The sequence below is a fragment of the Cutaneotrichosporon cavernicola genome (assembly GCF_030864355.1).
Source record: "Cutaneotrichosporon cavernicola HIS019 DNA, chromosome: 6".
Lineage (NCBI taxonomy): Eukaryota > Fungi > Basidiomycota > Tremellomycetes > Trichosporonales > Trichosporonaceae > Cutaneotrichosporon > Cutaneotrichosporon cavernicola.
Window position 1 is genome coordinate 486,904 of NC_083398.1, and position 19,368 is coordinate 506,271.

Genomic DNA, 19,368 nt, shown 5'->3' on the forward strand with positions numbered 1-19,368 from the left:
TGGAGACCCGCGGGGTACAATACGGCCAGCACGCCGTATCCGCGCCGCCTTTTTGGTCGGCGGGATATCCGACCAAACAACAAAGCATAATCAAGTTAGGCACCCGCGTGTTCGCAAAAGCATCCGCGGTTTGACTTTACTCCATGACAGGTTCATTACGATCTGGTGTACACTACTATGCGTATGCTGTTGGGGCGGCGGTTTGGCCTAAACCCACCTCTCCTTGACCTTGACGCCAATGTGCTCCAACTCATCCAGTACACCAGCCCACACATCCTTGGTGTACGGGCCCGTGACGCCGCGGACTTGCACAAGCCCGTCGGCCACGCGCAGGGCAGCAAAGGCAAGTGTGCACCCGACAGTCGTGGACATTGCGCTCGCACGCTCATCACCCGTGCACAGCAGCGAGGCGGTGACGGTCTGCTCACCCACCCAGTCCGACGACCCTGCTGGCACCACCTTGAACGCGTGGTGGAGGAGCACAGCGTCGTGCTCGTCGTTCGCGTACGCGAGCTTCTTGGACAGCAGGGCGGCGAAAGTGTCGATGGGAGCTTGAGGCATCTTGGGGAGAGCGGGTGGGGCGGGAGCGCCAGTGGCAGCTTTAGAAGGGAGGAGGGAGAAGTACTGGAGTGCCTCGAGGAGCTCCTCGTCCGCACTTGTGGTCTCCTCCACCACTGCCAGCAAGTCCTCCTCCTTGACCTCACGCCCGAGCGCCAGAGTCATCGAAGCCGCCAGGAAACCGGGCCAGCTCCCTGCCACCTCGATCTTCTCCGTTCCCAGCAATCCCAGAGCACGGAACCGGTCCATGAGATGCGAGAAGCCCTGGTACCGGAGCGTGCCGCGGAAGAGGTCGCGCAGATCTCTCACCGATCCCAGCCCGTACTTCTCAGCATACGGGAGCGAGTCGCGGTTCGCCACCCCTTCAAGCGCCAGTCCGCGCCACAGCTTGACGTCGGGGAAGTGCTCGCGCAAAAGGTCCTGTCCCCTGACCTTGTGCATCTCGCCGTTGAGCTTGAACTCGGCATCGTTGAGAGACGCGGTGAGAACCGCCTTGGGCGACCAGGAGAACTTGTAGGCAAGAGGCACGTTGGAGGCAGAGGCCTCGGGAAGTCCACCGCACCACGAAACGAAGGACACCACCTTCTTGCCCTCCTTGTGCACGCGCTCCATGATGCGCATAGCCGCCATGCTGTCGATTCCAGGGTCAAGGCCACACTCGCCGAGAAGGAGGACATCCTTGGCCTTGGCTTCCGCGTCGAGCTCCTTCATCTCTGGGCTGACGTACGATGCAGTGACGAGGTGCCGCCCGTTAGCGATACAGTGACGTGCCACCTGGACGTGCATCGGTGCGGGGAGCAGGCTGTTGTCAGTGACTGGACAGTATTATCAACGCAACGCAGTCAACGCACCTGACGATGACATCAGCACCAGCGACAGCCTCGCCGAGAGCAGCGTTGTCCGACACGTCAAGCGAGCGCGTCGACACGTTGCGGCGGTTGCGCGCGAGGGCCTCGGCCTCTGCGAGGTTGTTGCTCGCTGCCGTCAGCTCATGGAAGGAGACATAGCTGATACAAGTCCACTCACCAATCACGAGCTGAACGTCGGGACGCTTGAGGAACACCTCTACGGCGGGGCCAGCGACAAGGCCCGAGCCGAGGAGAAGTACCTTCTTCTTCTGCGGAAGGAGGCCGACGGACTGCGTCGCACGCCACTTGTCAACGTTCTCCTGCAGCCACTCGTGCTTCTCCCCGAGCTCCGAGTTTGAGACGATGCGAGCTCTCTCGAGCGTCTGGTCGATGTCGTCGTTCACGATCGGCTTGCCATTTGCTTGCTCGACAGCGCGCTCGACGTATGGCATCAGCCTGCCAGAAAAGTAGGTCGACGAGTCGGCGGCTGGTGTCAGAAGCTGAGCGCACAAGCCACTCACGCAGCTCAGTCGGAAGCACGTCCGTCGAGCCGATGAGGATGCCACCTGGCCCCTCAAACACGGGCTCGTCAATGGTGGTGTAGTGGTTCATGAACTCGAGGGCGCCCTCGACGTCGCACGTCACGTCCTGCAGCGCGATCATCTTCTGTTTGCCCTTGCTCTCCGCGAGGTAGCGGTCCATGTCCGCGTTGGTCATGATCCTCGGGAAACCCTCCTGCCACCCGGCGCCGTGGATCAGCGTCGTAATATACGGTGCAATCTGGTGTCAGCTAAGGGTCTAAGGTGACTAGCTCACGCGCTCGGTGAAGGTGCTCTCGTACATGTCCGGGTGGGCGTAGTACTCGATGCGGTCGTAGCCGCCGACCGTCTTACGCTGGAGGTACGAGTACGGCGGGAGCGCGCACGCGTAGATCTGGCGTCAGCTAGCCACAGTAATGGAGCGGACCTTTGGACCAGGCTTGAGGTTGGGTAGCTGAGTCCAGTCGACCCACTGCACACCTGCTTCGTCGAGCATGTCGCGGGAACCGGTGGACACATTGCCTGCGCTTCCTGTCAGCTGAAAACGTCGACGTTAAGCTAACCCAGTGAGACCAATGACGACCGGCCCCTCCGTGTCCGGTGTGAGTGAAGGGTCGCTGGCCTTGCGGAGAGCCGCGAGCTCAGTCGCGTCACCGGCCCGCTTCAGGGCGGCCTTGAACTCATCAAGCGAAGTGTAGGTGAAAGGACGGGCGAGGTGCTGCTGTCAGCTTGTCAGAATGTCAGGCAGCTTACGAGGAGGGGGTGAGACATGCCGCGGCGCAGTAGCGCCTGGCCAGTGAGGGAGAGTGCCTCGCCAGCACCTACCGCTACGAGTCAGCATAGCTTCCAACCTCGACCTACCGCCTGCGAACCATCCGAATGCGGCCACGCGGCGCAGCTTGCCGTCCTTGCCTGGACTGGTAAGCAGTTCGTGGTCGATGAGCGTCTGTCCCTTGCTGGGGGGAAGGAAGGCGCTGAGCAGCTGCGTGTTGTACGGCTGGCCCTTGTGGGTGTGCGAGAACATCATCCAGGTACGCTTGACGGAGCGGTCGCTGTCAATTAGGGCGTGTACGTCCTCGACACGTGGCTCCTTGATCCCCAACACGAGGTTGACGTCCTTGGACAGTTTGGGGACAATCTTGGCGCCAGCCTAGGGTCAGTGTCGAACGTAGACGAGGACGTACAGCAGCATAGGCAGAGTCAGGGAAGCAGCGGCGAGAACACGACTCGACCTCGACGGAGGCCTTGTCGGTAAGCTGAGCGACTGCCTCGGGGGTCAGAGGCGAGCGGCGCTCCCAGACGCGGCGGGGGTCTTCGCGGCGGATACCAAGGGTGGCGAGTGAGCGTGTCATAGTCACGCGTGGGCGGAGAGCTCGGAGTGTAGGTGGGCGGATCATGTTGGGCTACACACCATGGACTCTTGTATGATAATAAGCAGGGTGGGCGAGAGAGAGGATAAAGGAAGTCGAGGGTGAGGAAGAGGTGAGTAGGTCAAGTTGAAACTGTAGATGACCACGTTGTCATCATGTCACATTGTCACATGGGCAATGCAATGGCAAGCGGGGTTGCCCGTGCCGTCAACATTTGATCGAGCGGGTCGCAGTATAGCATTGGGATGCGGTATGAGGCTTGGTGTTAGTTAGGGGTCAAGTCAGATTGAGTGCACAAGTGACGTCGTCTTCAACTCAGCGCTTATCCGCGTGCCTTCGGCATGTACCGACCGATTACTAATTTCCTAATTACTTTCAATCCTCCTAATCCCTCGTAACCCAGATTAACAGAGATAATGAGTGTGGGGCCCACGAAAGTTGCCGCCTCAAACACCTAATCCAGTCAACCAACATCTCACATCTCACCATCAACTTGCTCCGCCTCAACATGCTCTCACCACTCGACAACGTCCAGCAACTCCTCTACGCACCAGATGGGACGCGTTACCTCGTTCTCTCGCGCACACGTGCGTACGATGTTTGGGAGATGACAATGTGGACTTCCGAGGGCCTCGGAGGGGCAATTCCGCGGGTTTGGAGTGGGCAAGGTGACGTGGTGAGTGGGTCCAATACATTCAGCTGTTGCAACGGACCATGGGTTGAGGTCGAGGTTGACTCGATACGACGCCAGCGCGCTCGCATACCGCGCCTGGTATGTGGCGTGCATCGAACATTTGGCATCCGATATCGGAGAGATGCTGATACCAGGGCGCGTTGCGCGACGAGGGCCGTACGAGGGACATCGCGGACGCGATCCTTGCGGGCATGCTGAGCGTGCAGGTGATGGGTAGTGGGGGGTTAAGGGTGTGTTGTTGACCAGCTGTTCAATCGAGAGGGAGCTGATCCCAGCTACTTATCCACGTGCTCAGCGCGCCCTTTACCGTCTTCCTTGGTCCTGTGGACCCGGGGCAGCCTGGCTGCGTTACCAACCTGCTGTCCGCTGCGTTCTCTGTGAGTAAGATGGTGGTTGCAGTACGCCCAGTCCTAACCACCACAGATGAAGGAAGCGAAGCCTGCGACGGCGGACGAGAGTGAGTCTCTAGAGATCCAAGGTGTCGCACGCAGATTAAGGCTGTCTATGATATCTGCAAGGGCTTGTCATCTCCCCCTTCCTCTTGGGGTTAAACCAACTCACACCAGACTCAACGCGCGCTCACCAGGCCCAGATCGATGCGCTGCAGGTATACCCCTGTCCGTCCACACTGACACCAGGCCGAGATCACGTCGTTGCAGAGCCGCAACGCCAACCTGAAGGCCCAGATCCAGCGGCAGACTGGTAGCTCGGGCCGCAAGGACGGTTAGTTGGCAATAGAAGTATCCAACTGACATCAGTCCAGCCGACAGTCAAGCCTGTGGCGCCACCCAGGAACGCGAGCGTGCTGCAACCCACTCAGCGTCGGTGAGATACAACCTCGTTATCTTAGCTGATGACAGGCGCAAGGTCGTCGAGGACGAGTTCATGGGAAGCAGTGACGAGGACGAGGACGATGACGACGACGATTCGGAGGAGTACAGCGAAGGCGACTAGACGGTTTTGGTTTTCTAGATGCGATTATAATGTACATATATATCCTCACACACTCTACGACGCGCCGACACCCTTGACGCCCCACCTGCGCCGCACTTCGCGCCCATCTGCACGACGGTAATCCACCAGACCCAGCTCGGGAGGAATATCTCCGCGCTCCGTGGCTGTGAGTTTGATGAAGTCGAGCACCCCAGTGGTCACCTTGCTCACGGGCAGGCCAGGGGGTGGAGGCAAATCAGGCTTGTACGTCCACGGTTTGGGTAGGCCCGGCGCGCCGTCCCACGCATACTCGGGTGCAGGAATGAGGGTGGGCTTGACGTCCTCACCATCGGGAAGGCTTGCGAGGGTCTCAGGCTGGAGGGGTTCGGGTGATTCGTCGCGAGTAGGAAGGGCGATGGCTGGGGTCAGCTTGATCGCAGAGGCTGGGATCGAATGCAAGGCGAGAGAGTGGTGAGCCTCCAATATAAGAGAGAGGCGCATCAGAGTGGCTCGGGGGTGCGGCAAGAAGGTGGGGAAGGACTGGTGAACCATCTTGCGTACTCACGGTTCCGCTTCCGCTTCGCGACGCGCCTCAAACTCCCAACATCCCATCCGCTCATGCTCTGGGCGAGGTAGAGATCACGCGCATGTGGGACAGAACGGCCAGAATGTTCAGCGTAGTCACACGCCTCCTCAAACACGCGCTGGATGTCTGGTGTCAGGTACAGCGAAGCATCGAAAGCTGAGAAGGAGAAGAAGACTCACGGCGCTCCAACAATCTCTCCATCTCCGCCAGCGCGCCGGCTTCCGCCCCATGGAAGCCCGTCTTCTGAGCCGCATGGCCAACCAGGCGGGTGAGGTATGCGCGCGTTGCGTCCGGCGCGACGTGGTTATGAGGGACGTCTCTTGAGCTGGACATAGCTGCAAGACAGCGAGATCGTGCCGACTGCGAGAATATGGGAAAGATTGTACCAACGGCGAGAGAGTGAGCTGGTTTGGGGAAGAAAGTAGTGAGAGTAGAGAGGTTGGGTGAGAGTTGTTGTTGCCAACTAGGTGGCATCAACGACCAGACGAACGACGGGGCCAAAAAGAGTCACGTGACAATGACGTTTGAACTGAACATGTTCCATCTCCTCCAACCTCGTCCACGACATTCCACCAACCATGTCCACGCAAACCGAAGCCCAACGCCGCGCCGCCGCGCGCAAAGCCAAGATCCTTGCCCGCGGCAATGCGGGTCTTGCGCGCCTCGCCCAGACCGCGCGCGGCGAAGAAGCAGACAAGCTGTATGGCGACGACCTGCGTTCGTCGCCCGCTGGTTCGGCACCCAGCAGCCGTCCCGAGACGCCGGTACAGTCCGAGCCATCCTCCGCCCCACGTCAGCCCGCCTCTGCTACAGCTGCGCCCCAGCCCGCCAGCCCAACCAGCCCCACTAGTTCAAAGCCAGGTTGGGCCAACACGACTCCGGGTCCGCCGACACCCGCAACTCGTGCTGCCGCTGCCGATCCCACCAACTTGCCCGGTATGGGGCGAGACGAGATGCCGGACTTTAACGCGTTCATGCAGCAGATGATGGCCGGTATGGGTCCTGGTGGGCCTGGCGGACAGGGATTTCCCGCACTGGCCGGCCCAGGCGGTGAGGGCGCGGATCCGTTCGGGGGACAGGACCCCTTTGCGGCGCTCATGGCGCAGATGGGCGGTGGCGGTGGCGATGGACAGAACCCGTTCGCGGGTATGCCACCTGGTATGATGCCGCCCGGCATGATGCCCGGTATGGGTATGCCTGGCATGGGGATGGCGCCCGTCCCACCAAGCAAGACCCAGCGCCTCCTTCCGCTCATCCACGCACTCGCCGTGATCGCGTTCACGATCTTCGTTGTGGTGTGGTGGGAGCCGACTATGCAGCTCGTTCGGGCAGGTGGGCTCGGAGTCGAATGGAGCGCGCGGTGGAAGGGTCTGGGAGGGCGGGCGGGAGGCTATGTCGCCAAGACGTTTGGACATCTTGTGAGTCCCAACCAGGAAACAAACGCTAATTCAGCCCGTGTTCTACGCCTTCTCCACGCTCGAGGCTATGCTCCTCGCTTTCCGTGTTGTTATCGTCAAACCCCAGCCCCGCCTGCACCCCCTCCTTGCAAACGTTCTTCCCATGCTCCCGCTCAACATCCAGCGTATTGTGGTTACGGGTTCCAAATACCTCGGTGTCGTGGGGCAGACGTACGCCGACGCGTGCCTGTTCATCTTTGGCTTGGGGTGTGCGGTCGTGATTGCCGAGTATCTTTAGGTCGCGATGTACAAATTGGGGGTTGGGATGTGGTCCGCGCTGCTGATTCCGAAAGCCCACCTGGCCTCATGGGAGTCCCGATCCTAGCCGTGCCAAGCCCCGCTCCCGCCTCACCGCTAGCCTATGTTTGCATGTATCTATTTACTGCTCCTCGGTCTTGACCACCAGGTCGGACAGGTTGACCTCGGTACCGACGCCGACGCAGTTAGGCGACTGCTGCTCGAAGAGGCTGGGGTCAGCACGAGCAGGGAGAGGATAGTTTGCTCAGCGGAATTGGAAAGGGGGTGTCGACGTGCGCCAGATGGATGGCGCAGGTACAGCTGGGCTCTCCACCCGCACCTCCATCCTACGTCCTCTCGCCTTGTCACTCACCTAGGGTACGTAAGCCTGCGAACCTTGGGCATCTCAGCCTCGTTGAACAGCAGGCGCTGGTCAGCCACGTCGACAGCAAGCGCAAGGTGCTTGTCATTGTACTTGTCGTTGTTGTCGGCAGTCTCGGCAATGCGACCCGAGAGGAAACGGGTGAGCCACGGCAACGAAGCGTCCTTGGCGTCGGCCTCGAGCGCGTCCGTGTTAACAACGGGGGCGGCGACGACCTCCTTGGGCGCGGGGAGGAAGTTGTACGCCGTCACACCTAAAGCGAAGAGGATACCGGCGTGGATCCAGGGGCCGGTAAAGAAGGCTAGAGTTAGCGAAACACTTGGCAGGAGACATCCAAGACATCGGAGAGGATGGAGATGGAGGGGGCGTGAGGGGGCGTGACGAGATCGGCGAGACCCCGGCGTCTCTCGAGTGATCGAGCCGCCTGCGCTGGCGTGATAGAGGTGTCAAGATGGTGCGTAGTTGACGCCATGACGAACCACTCTCTGAGGGCATCAAGACCGGCAGCCAGGCGGCTGGAATGGACAACGCGCACCGCCGCACCGCGCCAGCCCGCCATACCGCCATGCGTAGCACGATGCCCATGACATCCGAGGCGAGGCGCTCTTGCGCCGTCACCATTCGGAGTCGGCTCGCGGCGCCAAGCCCACTGACCGAAGTCATTGGAATCTCCCGGCGCCAAGCCCCAGCACCCAACCCCCTGCGCAGCGCGGGTACGCAATCCAAGGCGCTCCGAGGCTCGCACCCGCTCAGTCACCACCCCTTCCCTCCATCCCCTCCATCCCCTCCGAGGTCGTCCATGTCCATGTCGACAGATACCCACACTCGTGCGTGTCGTACTTCGAGTCGCCGTGCGCGGCGCGACGGGCCGCCGAGGTCTGGAACGAGCGCGCGGCACGCACGTTACGTGCGGTCTGGAGGGCGGGGCGGAGCATCGCTGTGGACCGGAGTAGACGGAGACGGCGATATCGGAGGTCGGAGGTACAGTGAGCAACGACAGAGGGACGATGAGCGAATGGGGGGTCGGGGATTTGCGCCGGGTGAGAGTGTGGCACAAGCCACGTGGCCTCCACCGGCATGTTGATTCAGTTGACTCACCTGTTTGTCTGCGTCATTCCTACATCTTTTGTTTATGTATGAATTCGCCACCACACTGTCGAGCAATGAGTGATCATGAGCGACGGACCGGGAACGTCGCAGGAGTTTTGGGAGGAGGCCATCGCTCTCCAGCCCACCCCGCAAGTACAGAATGTGGCACCAGACGATGAGGGTCCCTACGCCAAGGCGGGTAGGCGACGGTACGTCCTCTCTCCGGACAGCAGCGACGGCCCGTCACCATTGCACCCACCCAGCGAGAAGGCTCCATCCTCCCCAACGTCCCCGTCGCGCAGGGCGCCAGACACGACCGTATCCGTCTCCTTCCTTCCCGCCTCGATCCGCTCTGGCCCAATTGAGGGCGCGCTGTCCTACCTGGCGGGCGACGAGTATCGGCCCACAGCATTCGGTAACATAGGGGATTACATGGCCAAGAAAGACGTCAAGGTACAGACGCAGAACGCGCAGCTTGCTGTGGCATCTGAGGCGCTCGGCATTCCCCAGATTTTCAAAGGCTTGACGTTCTACATCAACGGCAATACGAACCCATCGATGCCCGTTCTCCGGCGGCTGATCGTGCAGCGCGGCGGTACAGTACAGCCTTACATCCGGACTAAGGGCAGTATTGACTATGTCGTCGCCCCGGTTCTGACGCTCGCCAAGTTCAAGGAACTGAACAAGGGCGGCCGCGTGCGGATCGTGCGCGAGGGTTTCGTTACCCAGTCCGTTGAGGAGGGGAAGGTGGTGGATTGGCGCAAGTGGCGGCTGGTGGCGCAGGAAGAGGGAGGGCTGGCCGAGTTCATCAAGGCCACACAGGACAAGCCGGTTGTCGAGGACGAAGACGAGAAGATGACGATCGACGAACCGCCAGCAGCCTCGTCCTCACACTTTCCTATGGCCGCGCCCAAGGTCGCTGTGTCAGGCATGCTGGCTCGGCCTCTTGTAGCCCAGCAAGGCTTGCTTCCCGCCTCGCCACGCGTTTTTCAGCCACAAGCACATCGCCCTCCGGGCCTTCCCACTCCCACTCCCAAGCCCATCGCGTCCAGCAGCGCCTCCATCCCAGCCATGGAAGTGCCCAGGCATGTTGCCAACGTCAAGCATCTCCACCAGCAGAGCTCGACGTCCAGCGTCAGTGGGACGTCAGCCGCGGTCGACCGCGCGGAGAACAGCTCGCAGACGGACTTTGGCGAGATGATCGACCTGGCGGGCGTCGACATCGCGGAGCTTGAGGGCAAAGCCGCGCCAGCACCTCTGCGGATCAAGCCTGTGGCCGACGCAACTGCGGCTCCTGCCGATAAAGCGCCCACTGAGGCCGTCAAAGTGCCTGTAACGGCCGGAGGACCTGAGGCTGTCGAAACTGAAGCAGCTGAAGTCGAGACCACCGGCTCAGACCAGAACCAACCGCCTGCCGAACCCGAAGCCAGAGGAGACTATTATGCCCTCTACCGCTCGAACCCGCACGCCTCCCGGCTGATGAAGACTGAGGGCTTCCGCGAGCAGATGACTGCGGCGTCGGGCACCTCGTTCATCGACACGTATTACCAGAAGTCGCGTCTCCACCTTCTCTCGACGTGGAAGGCGGCGCTGAAGCTCCTCGTCGCCGAAGCTCGGGGCATGGCGGGCCACGTGCCGCGCGTCCTCCCGCCTGCTGGCGCCGAGCGCGTGTTCATGCATGTGGACTTTGATGCGTTCTTCGTCTCGGTGGGCCTCGCTACGCGCCCACAACTCGCAGGCAAGCCAGCGGTTGTCTGTCACTCCTCTAGGGGCGGGAAAGATTCGACGTCCGAGGTAGCGAGCGCGTCATACGAGGCACGCGCCCGTGGCGTCCGGAACGGGATGAGTCTGGGCCGTGCGCGCCAGCTCTGTGGACCCGAGCTCGAGACGATTCCCTACGAGTTCGAAACGTACAAATCACACAGCACGGCGTTCTACTCGGTCCTCGTCGGGTATGCTGACGAGCTCGAGGCAGTATCTATTGACGAGGCGTTGCTCGACGTTACCGGCGCCGTGAATGCGTGTGCTCTCGCCCCAGATGCTGCAGACGCTGACCCCGATCCAGCCGTGACCGTTGCCAAGCGCATCCGCTTGGCTATCAAGAAGAAGACTGGGTGTAATGTGAGCGTGGGGATATCGCACAACATTCTCCTTGCGCGCCTGGCTACGCGCAATGCCAAGCCGCCCGGTCCCGGGGTATTCCACCTCATGGGCCCCGATATCGCGCCCTTCCTATCCGAGCTGGATGTGGACAACTTCCCATCCTTCGCGCGCAGCGCGAAGAACAAGCTGGCCGAAGCGTTTGGGGCGACGACGGTGCAGGCTCTCCTCCCACAGTCGAAGGAGGCGCTGCGTCGCGTACTTGGTCCCAAGACTGGCGATACGCTTTATAGCTTTATGCGTGGCAAGGACGACCGCCAGCTCGAACCCGACAAGGCGCGGAAGAGCGTCAGCGCTGAGACAAACTACGCGATCCGGTTCGCGGACCAGGTTGAGGCCGACGCGTACCTTGGCAATCTCGCGGACGAGGTTTCGAAACGACTCAAGGCCATCGGGGCCAAGGGGAGGCATGTGACACTCAAGATCATGGCTCGCGACCCAAACTCGCCAGTCGAGCCACCCAAGTTCCTCGGACATGGGCACTGCGAGACGTTCAACAAGTCGGCTCCGCTTGCGCGGCATACCAACGACGGAGCGATGATTGGCGCAGAGTGCATTAAGCTCCTGCACGGCATGTTGTTGAATCCGGTCGAGCTGCGCGGAGTCGGAATTCAAGTGACAAAGCTGGAGTTTAGTGCCGAGGTGGTGGGCGGACAGCCCACGCTTTCTTTTACGAAACTGGCCGCCAAAATGGAAGAGGGACAGCGGCCTCTTTCAGCAATGCTGAAGGGCGCTGAACTGGCGAAACCTACCACCGAGGCCAAGACGGTCCCAGAGCCCAGTGAGGAAACTGAGCCGTCGCCCAGTGCGCTCGTCGGATCACCCACTCCTCCCGCTCCGCCGTCTCCGGTTTTGCGCGGACATGTCTCGTCAGAGCTGGACCCCGACCTCCTCGCTGCCCTCCCGCTGGAACTACACGCCGACGCGCGCGCTCAATACCGCGCCGAACGTAAGCGTCAGCGTGAGGAGCCCTCTGAACCGGAACAAGAACCCCATCCCAAGAGGCCGCAACTGAACCCCGCAGCACACATCACGCGGCAGCTGCGGCCCAAGACAAAAACCCAGCTCCGCGCAGGCGAGGTCGCTGAACTACCACTCTATACGGCGTGGGGCCGTGGCGGGCGCCGCTCACGAACCGGTTCACGGGCAGGCTCGAGAATGGGTACACGGGAGCCCGAGTCGCGTGGTGGATCCGTACCCGCCGACGAGGTCATTGATGTTGAGGAAGCAGAGACGCGCGAGCTGCGCGCCCTCGGTATTGACCCGGACGTGTTTGCCGCCCTACCGCCCGACGTACAGGCCGACGTGGTTGCGCAGGAGCGGGCGCGGCGGCCCGTCGTCAAGGGCGGGAACGGCAAGAAACGGGTACCGAGGGCAGGGCGGGCCGCGCCGGTTGCGCAGGCCGCGGCGAAGCCTGCCCTCTTTGGCGAGCGGAGCACGGCGGGCGTCGCAGGCGTGCTCGCCTCTTGGGTCAATAGTGGACCGCCGGCGAGCCGCGACGTCGAGCGCGTGACGAGCTATCTCCGTAAATGCCTTAATGGGCTTGGCGGGGTTGAGCACGTCAGCTCTCTGCTCCGGTCCATGCGTGCTTTGGAGCCAGGGGGAGAGTGGGCGGATGTGTGGGAGACGCTGAGGGCCGCTGTGGACGAGGGCGTGAGGGAACGGATGGGGGCTGGGTTGCGGCTGTAGTCGCAAACATGTGTACCAGTCAAGCTGTCACAAGATACATTTTGTGTTGTGTACAAGTGTGGTACAATGAGATCAGTCCTATACGCTACGAGACGTATGCTCCGTGTGCTCAGTCTCGGCTCTCTCGTGTCTAAGGCTGCTTCTCTGCTCTGACATCTTCTCGTGCTCTCGTCTCAGTGGATGGTGTGTCGGCGCGCTCGAGAGCATCGAGCATATCGCGCTTCCAACGAGGAACGTCGCCGTCCTCGCGTTCCAGTGCGTCGAGCACTGCGCGTTTCCAAGCGCGCAGTTCGTCACTAGCGCCCGGTTCGCCTCTAGCACGCACGGCCGCAGCGGCCTCGGTAGCGACATCTGGTGGGAGGGGTGGTGGGGAGTGAGTGGGATCTGGTGTGGTGATCCTGGGAGTAGGTAAGGGTGATTGGGAGTGGTGGAATTGGCCAGGAAGAGATGTGGCGCTGAATGGCGCGGTAGACAGTCGGGGATAGGATTCGGGAGGGACAGGGGGGGTTGTTACCTCGTTCGCCTGGGAACGGAGAAGGGCGAGCGTGTCGCGCTTGAGAGTTTCAAGGGGGGAGGAGACGCGGCGTATAGCCTGCGTCGGGTCGCGCTCGACTTCGGGGGCGGGGGAAAGGTCGGTGACGGCGAAATTAGACGACGTCGAGGGGCGTCCGCGCTTGTGGTTGTGGCCAATGCTGGAGACGTCGATTGGCCCGTCACTGTCTCTATCTCTAACTGTCAGAGAATGAGTGCTGGTCCTTCGCGTGACGCTCGGCGACGAGGCCGGGAAGGAGTTGCCTCGCCCGCCCGCGGCCATCTCGGCCGCGGCTATGTATGCAGCCGCGGCAGCATAGTATGCCGCAGCGGTAGAATTGCCCTCGGAGTAGCCAGGGAGGTCTTCTTGATGACCCATGTGCTGGGCGGTGGGTGACGCTTCTGAGGGAGTGGAAGCCGGACCCGGGCTGGGCTGGGCGGGATGTGTAATGGGTGAGGTAGGGGAGATGTGCGAGGCTCTCGGGTGGAGTCCTGACGTCGACGCCTCCAGTCGTGTGTCGACATGCGAGACGAGCACGGCCTCGTCGTCCTTCTCCTGGTTGTCGATCGTGAAGGTCTGCGGAGTCACGGGGGCCTCGTACGCAAACGGTCGTTGTAGAGGTGCGTTGATGCCTGCGCGTTTCGCACTCTGCGTCCAGAGGACCTCGAAGGCAAGAGTCACGATGAGGAGAGCCACAACGACCCAGTTTAATATGAATGACGCGGCACCGACGCTGTGGTTAGCACAGGCGTGCTGGCAAGCTCACTTCCATGCCGCACGCATCGTGCTCGTCCTGTCATACGGGGTGTCGAAGAAGTCCGTGTGGTTGAGAACAGCCTTGGCGATGTTCGTGGCGAGGCCGTACGCTGAGAGGACTCCAAGGAAGATGTAGTCGGCAAAGAGTGAGGTGAATGTGCGCCCGTGCACCCACTTGCCGCGCACAACGAGACTGGGGTCAGCGGTGGGAACGTAAGGAAGCGCAGGGTAGTGCAGAGAAGGGCGCAAGGCCAAGAGAGGCGCAGGCGAGCGAACCCGTGTATGGGCGTAGAGCACGTGTGGCAGGACAACTCGTCAGTGTCAGAGGTTAACGTGATCCAGACCGTGCGTTCGCTAGCTTCTGAGAGCTGCAGAAGTCACATCGTAGGGCGCGACGTCTCTCGACACGCATTAGACACTCACAAGGCCACAGTGTAACCGATAATGACAATGTCCCATGGCACCTGTGCGATGATGGCTGAAGGTTAGCTAAGGAATCGGGGGTAATCCGAGAATCTGGGGGTACCGCGTGGTGCGTTGCGCTTGGACCCACAAGCCAAAAGCCACCGAAACGGCCGCTTCGAAAACGCAGCGAGTGAGATAGGAAAGATGCAGCGGGTTGAGATGAACAGAGGTGGGAGGAGAGGCAAGGGAAGGGGGAGCGGCCAAGCCGCAGAGAAGAGACGTGAGGCAAGGGCGTACGTTCAGTTCGCGCGCCCCGCTCACAACTACTCACGTCCCATTCGCGATCCGGCGGCCCCAGGTTCATTGACCATACTGTATAGCGGGAGGAAGGAGACGTTGACGAATCCTGCCGCCGTCGCAGTGACCATTGTTATCCAATATGCCCATGCGCGCGTCGCTCGGGCGCGGATAGGCTTGCAGGGCCACATGTGGTCGCGGTGGCGGTAATGTGTTTCCTTGTAGAGTAGGGGTGTCTTCTCGAGCCTTTCATGATATGATGGGCATTGTGGAGCAGGCGAGATCGGAAGACATATGGTGAACTGAAGAGGAGGCCACGCCGGCGTCGATAAGGTTGAGGAGAGAGATGCAATGATGTGAAGGAGGGAAGACAAGAAATGGAGATTGTCCATACCGCGGAATGTTGATGTGATCATCACTCACCTGACCTGACCGACTTGTGGAGTACTGCCGCCCTCAACCCCCTGTCTCCGCCCCACTGCGGTTAGTGCTGGCCGTGTCCCCAACTCTCTTATGCTTGCAGTAGACTAGCATCGACCACAGGCTGAACAAGGTACATAGTCTCTATCGCATATCCTACGTTTATCTCCTACATAGGTCCTGATTCATTCAAACTTGGGTGACTGGAGTGGGACCATACTATATCTCCCTCGCGAACCCAGGTTGACGTTACGCGTCGGTGATCGACAGCACCTCGGCCTCAGCCTCGTCTTACAGCTCGTCTGGCTCAGGCTCGTCCAGGCCCGATGCGTCCGTGTACGGCGTGCCGGGGAATGCACTGCGCGGGCCACTCCCCTCGCTGGGGTTGTAAGGCAGCCCTGGCGTACCAGCCGTGTACGGCGTGGGCATCTGGTCGCCGAAGTAGTGGTTTGCGATGCCACGCGGTGTCTTGGGCGTCTTGGCGAGGCGGCACCCCTCGCCCGTGCGGTGGATCATCCAGGCAATGAGGCCCGTCCAGCCAGTCTGGTGCGAGGCACCGAGGCCACGCCCGTCGTCGCCGTGGAAGAACTCGAAGAAGTGTACGTAGTCGCGGAAATACGGGTTGCGGTCGAGCTTCATCTCGCCCCCGTTCACGGCACGACGTCCATCCTCATCGCGATTGAAGATGTGGATGATGCGGTGCTGGATCTCCTCCGCCACACCGGCCAGGTTCATGTAGTACCCACTTCCGGTTGGGCACTCGACCTGCAGGTCGTCGCCGTAGTACTGGTGGAAGCGCTGGAGACTCTCGATCAGAAGGAGGTTGGGAGCAAGCCAGATCGGCCCGCGCCAGTTCGAGTTGCCGCCGAACATGCCCGACTGGGAGTCTCCAGGCCAGTAGCCGACGCCGTACTCGTGTCCGTCGACTATCATCGAGAACGGGTGATCCTTGTGGTATAGCGACAGTGAGCGGATGCCATAGTCGCTAAAGAACTCGTCCTCGTCGAGCATCCTCTCGAGGATGCGCACGAGGCGGTCCTTGTTCGCAAACGCCAGCAAGAGACGGTCACCACGACCGCGCGCCTTCATCGATGCCAGGTTACGCCGCGCAATGTCCGGGCGGTTCTCAATGAACCAATCTAAGCGCTGCGGTCAGCTATGGAAGCATGCTCAGCTCACCTTGCGGAAGCTCGGGAACTTCCTGAGTACATGGGGCTCAAGAATAGCCGTGGCGTACAGTGGCATAAGACCGACGAGCGAGCGCACGGGGATCTGCTGCGAGTGCCCGTGACTCCACTGGATCGCGTCGTAGTAGAAGCCGTCTTTCTCGTTCCACAGTGACACCTCACGGTCCTCGTCGTGGTAAGTCATGGCGTCGGCGATGAAGATGAAGTGCTCGAAGAACTGTGTGAGCTGGTCGAATTCCATCAAAGCTCACCTTAGAAGCAATGTCCTCATAGGTCGGGTTGTGAAGGGCGAGCTCGAGCGCGATCATGAGCATCTGAACCTGCATGTCAGCTCGATGTATATCAGGCAGCTTACACAGTACTGGCCCATCCACGATGACGCGTCGGCCTGGCGCAACGTGCCGCCAGTCGGGAGTGGCTCGGAGCGGTTGAAGGGACCAATGTTGTCGAGGCCGAGGAAGCCGCCCTCGAAGACATTGTTGCCGTCCGCGTCCTTGCGGTTGACCCACCACGTGAAGTTGAGGAGGAGCTTCTGGAACACACGCTCGAGGAAGTCGAGGTCAGCGACGCCGCGTGTCTGCCGCTCAATCTTGAACACGCGCAGTGTGGCCCAAGCGTGCACGGGCGGGTTGACATCAGAGAAGTTCCACTCGTACGCGGGTAACGCGCCGTCGGGCTTCATGTACCATTCACGTGTCAGGAGGTCGAGCTGCTTCTTGGCGAAGGAGGGGTCGACCATCGCGAGCGGTACGCAGTGGAACGCCGTGTCCCACGTCGCAAACCATGGGTACTCCCACTTGTCTGGCATGCTGAGGATGTCGTTGATGTACAGGTGACGCCACTCGCGGTTGCGCACGTACTTGCGCTCGGGGGGAGGCTTTGGCTGTCCCGGGTCGCCGTCGATCCATTGCTTCTGGATAAACTGGTAGTACTGCTTGGTCCACATCATACCGGCCAGCGCCTGACGCATGATCGAGCGAAGGTCGTCAGGAAGCGGTCCGCGGCCGAGTGTCGAGTAGAACTCGTCCGCCTCGCAACGGCGTTCCTCGATGTTGTCGTCGAACGCTTCCTCGTCGAGAATTGTCGCGTCTTCGGACGGCGAGTTAGGCGTCATCTTGAGACGCACGACGACACATCCGCCTCTGCCTGGGACGTCGTTGAAGACATAGTGCGCAGCTGCCTTGGTACCCTCTTTGTCGGGGTTAACAAACATCTCAGCAGGGAAGCACGACGGCGTCGTAGCTGCGTTGACGTTGAGCTCCTCGACCTTCTCCGTGACGCCGTCGACCTCGGCCTCGGCCTCGACCTCCTCGGGCTTCGGACGGCAGGACGGGATGACGTAGTCGTAGAACGCGTCCTTGCAGTAAGGAGTGCGGTTCTTACCGCCGTACAGGCGCTCAAAGTTAGTATCGTTCTCGGTGAACAGCAAGTCTGGGACAATCGACGGGCCGTCCACCAGGACGACACCACTCTTGGTCGGTTGGGCTGGGCCCGGCGAAGGCGTGCAGTATAGACGCGTAACCCCGAGCGTCTCGTGCGTTGCCTCGATCACGCCGTCCGCTACCTGCTTCAGGTGCGGCATGTCCTTGGGCAGCTCGGCCGGCCAGCTCCATGTGTTTCTGAAGAACAGCTGCGGGAGGATGTGGAGGTCAGCAGCGTCCGGCCCACGGTTGTAGGCGGTGATGCGGATCGACATCGAGTTCGGGTCCTCGTCGTCCTTGGCATACTCGACGAACACGTCCCAGTATCGGTCGTCGTCGAAGACGCCCGTGTCCGTGAGCTCGTACTCGGGGTCCTCGCGGCTACGGTGTCTGTTCTCCTCTTGCAGCTTCTGGTACGGGAACTCGGCCTGAGGGTACTTGTAGAGACACTTCATGTACGAGTGTGTGGGTGTCGAGTCAAGGTAGTAGTACATTTCCTTGACGTCCTCGCCGTGATTCCCCTGTTCGCCAGTGAGGCCGTACAGCCGCTCCTTGAGGATAGGATCCTTGCCGTTCCACAGGGCGAGCGTGAAGCACATCCGCTGGTGGTTGTCCGAGATACCGGCGATACCGTCTTCACCCCAGCGGTACGCGCGCGACTTGGCCATCTCAAACGGGAAGCTGTTCCACGCGTCGCCATTGGCACTGTAGTCCTCGCGAACCGTGCCCCACTGTCGCTCAGAGACGTATGGGCCCCAACGCTTCCAATGCACCTCGTACAGGTCGGACTGGTGCAGGCGGTGGTCCTCGACGCAGCGGTACTTGGATCCGAGCTCTTGCATGAGCCGCTCGCGCAGCGACTTTTTTTCGCGTGGGGTCTCTTCGTCCGAGGCAGGACGAGCTGGAAGTCAATTGCATTCCGCGCCAAGGCTCACGAGACGTCCTCGCAGCAACGGGCGTGTGCTCATCCTTCTTCACATCTCTCTCTGTTTTCTTAGTCTTGGGCAGACTGCGTTAGCTGCGGCCCAGCGACCCGGCTCACCTCTCCTTCTCACGCTGGCCGGGGATGTCGATTCGGAGCGGAGCAGCACCTCCGCTCTCCCCATTGTTTTCGTCCAGCTCCTCCTCTGCCGCAGCAACAGCCTGTGCCAGCTTGTGGATGTGGGATTCCTGCTGCTTGGCCTCGGGATGAACTGCGACTGGAGTCGCTGCACCGGATCTGGGGCTGCCCTCGTCTCTGGGCGTTTCGTTTGGGCTGGATGACTGAGGATCCTTCTTGTCTTCCTTTTTCCGAGCGGGGACTTGTTGTGTCAAACATTCTCCGGTTGGATGAGAACTTACTGGACGCGACCTCCTTGACGGCGCCGAAGAGCTTGCTCTGGAGTCTCTTGGCGGTCATGGTGAAGTTCTACTTGAGCAATGTGAGGATGTAGAAGGAGATGGAGAGAGAAGGTGACGCCAAGTGACAAACCATGTCCTACGCCCCGTGTCATACGTTATTAAGGCCAGGCACTCTGGGATATACGTCATTTACACCATCCATCACTTCCATCCCCGACCAAGTCGGCGGGTCTACTCCGATCATAGACTGTACATTGCCGACGCTGAAGAGCATTCAGTATGTGATGCAGCCGAAAACCCAGCGAGTCTACAGTGTACAGTGTACAAGAACCATATATAGAAAGCCAGCTTGCACATTCGAGGACGCACAGCCACGTGGCATAGGGGCCCCAGCTCAACTCACTCGTCATGAACGCAACATCGTCCTCAAGTGTTCTGCACTTTCAACGAGTTGAATCAAAAGCTGC

At 60.7% G+C, this 19,368-nt stretch overlaps 8 protein-coding genes across 8 annotated transcripts; 3 read left to right on the forward strand and 5 right to left on the reverse strand.

Annotated features, from left to right (window-relative positions):
* Positions 1-207: 207 nt before the first annotated feature.
* CcaverHIS019_0601920 (uncharacterized protein) lies at positions 208-3,342 on the reverse strand (the record flags this gene model as incomplete). Its single annotated transcript, XM_060602623.1, has 10 exons — positions 208-1,360; positions 1,410-1,536; positions 1,585-1,893; positions 1,928-2,186; positions 2,223-2,339; positions 2,373-2,472; positions 2,509-2,663; positions 2,699-2,772; positions 2,807-3,095; positions 3,130-3,342. The coding sequence occupies 10 exons, from the start codon at positions 3,340-3,342 to the stop codon at positions 208-210; spliced, it is 2,796 nt and encodes a 931-aa protein (XP_060458998.1).
* A 481-nt stretch (positions 3,343-3,823) lies between these two features.
* On the forward strand, positions 3,824-4,963 carry CcaverHIS019_0601930 (uncharacterized protein; the record flags this gene model as incomplete). Its single annotated transcript, XM_060602624.1, has 8 exons — positions 3,824-3,991; positions 4,144-4,239; positions 4,285-4,386; positions 4,433-4,466; positions 4,576-4,616; positions 4,648-4,732; positions 4,768-4,834; positions 4,870-4,963. 8 exons carry the CDS (start codon positions 3,824-3,826, stop codon positions 4,961-4,963), a joined length of 687 nt encoding a protein of 228 aa, XP_060458999.1.
* A 54-nt stretch (positions 4,964-5,017) lies between these two features.
* Positions 5,018-5,861, reverse strand: CcaverHIS019_0601940 (uncharacterized protein; the record flags this gene model as incomplete). The annotated part of the gene is made up of 3 exons (XM_060602625.1): positions 5,018-5,361; positions 5,508-5,654; positions 5,708-5,861. The coding sequence occupies 3 exons, from the start codon at positions 5,859-5,861 to the stop codon at positions 5,018-5,020; spliced, it is 645 nt and encodes a 214-aa protein (XP_060459000.1).
* A 245-nt stretch (positions 5,862-6,106) lies between these two features.
* Positions 6,107-7,223, forward strand: CcaverHIS019_0601950 (uncharacterized protein; the record flags this gene model as incomplete). Its single annotated transcript, XM_060602626.1, has 2 exons — positions 6,107-6,946; positions 6,981-7,223. The coding sequence occupies 2 exons, from the start codon at positions 6,107-6,109 to the stop codon at positions 7,221-7,223; spliced, it is 1,083 nt and encodes a 360-aa protein (XP_060459001.1).
* Positions 7,224-7,364: 141 nt separating this feature from the next.
* CcaverHIS019_0601960 (uncharacterized protein) lies at positions 7,365-8,539 on the reverse strand (the record flags this gene model as incomplete). The annotated part of the gene is made up of 3 exons (XM_060602627.1): positions 7,365-7,452; positions 7,596-7,905; positions 8,428-8,539. The coding sequence occupies 3 exons, from the start codon at positions 8,537-8,539 to the stop codon at positions 7,365-7,367; spliced, it is 510 nt and encodes a 169-aa protein (XP_060459002.1).
* Positions 8,540-8,777: 238 nt separating this feature from the next.
* On the forward strand, positions 8,778-12,542 carry REV1 (uncharacterized protein; the record flags this gene model as incomplete). Its single annotated transcript, XM_060602628.1, has 1 exon — positions 8,778-12,542. One exon carries the CDS (start codon positions 8,778-8,780, stop codon positions 12,540-12,542), a length of 3,765 nt encoding a protein of 1,254 aa, XP_060459003.1.
* A 130-nt stretch (positions 12,543-12,672) lies between these two features.
* CcaverHIS019_0601980 (uncharacterized protein) lies at positions 12,673-14,663 on the reverse strand (the record flags this gene model as incomplete). Its single annotated transcript, XM_060602629.1, has 4 exons — positions 12,673-13,807; positions 13,841-14,023; positions 14,254-14,308; positions 14,567-14,663. The coding sequence occupies 4 exons, from the start codon at positions 14,661-14,663 to the stop codon at positions 12,673-12,675; spliced, it is 1,470 nt and encodes a 489-aa protein (XP_060459004.1).
* Positions 14,664-15,243: 580 nt separating this feature from the next.
* Positions 15,244-18,959, reverse strand: CcaverHIS019_0601990 (uncharacterized protein; the record flags this gene model as incomplete). Its single annotated transcript, XM_060602630.1, has 7 exons — positions 15,244-16,098; positions 16,132-16,356; positions 16,391-16,459; positions 16,495-18,461; positions 18,496-18,569; positions 18,603-18,861; positions 18,902-18,959. 7 exons carry the CDS (start codon positions 18,957-18,959, stop codon positions 15,244-15,246), a joined length of 3,507 nt encoding a protein of 1,168 aa, XP_060459005.1.
* Between the last annotated feature and the right edge of the window lie 409 nt (positions 18,960-19,368).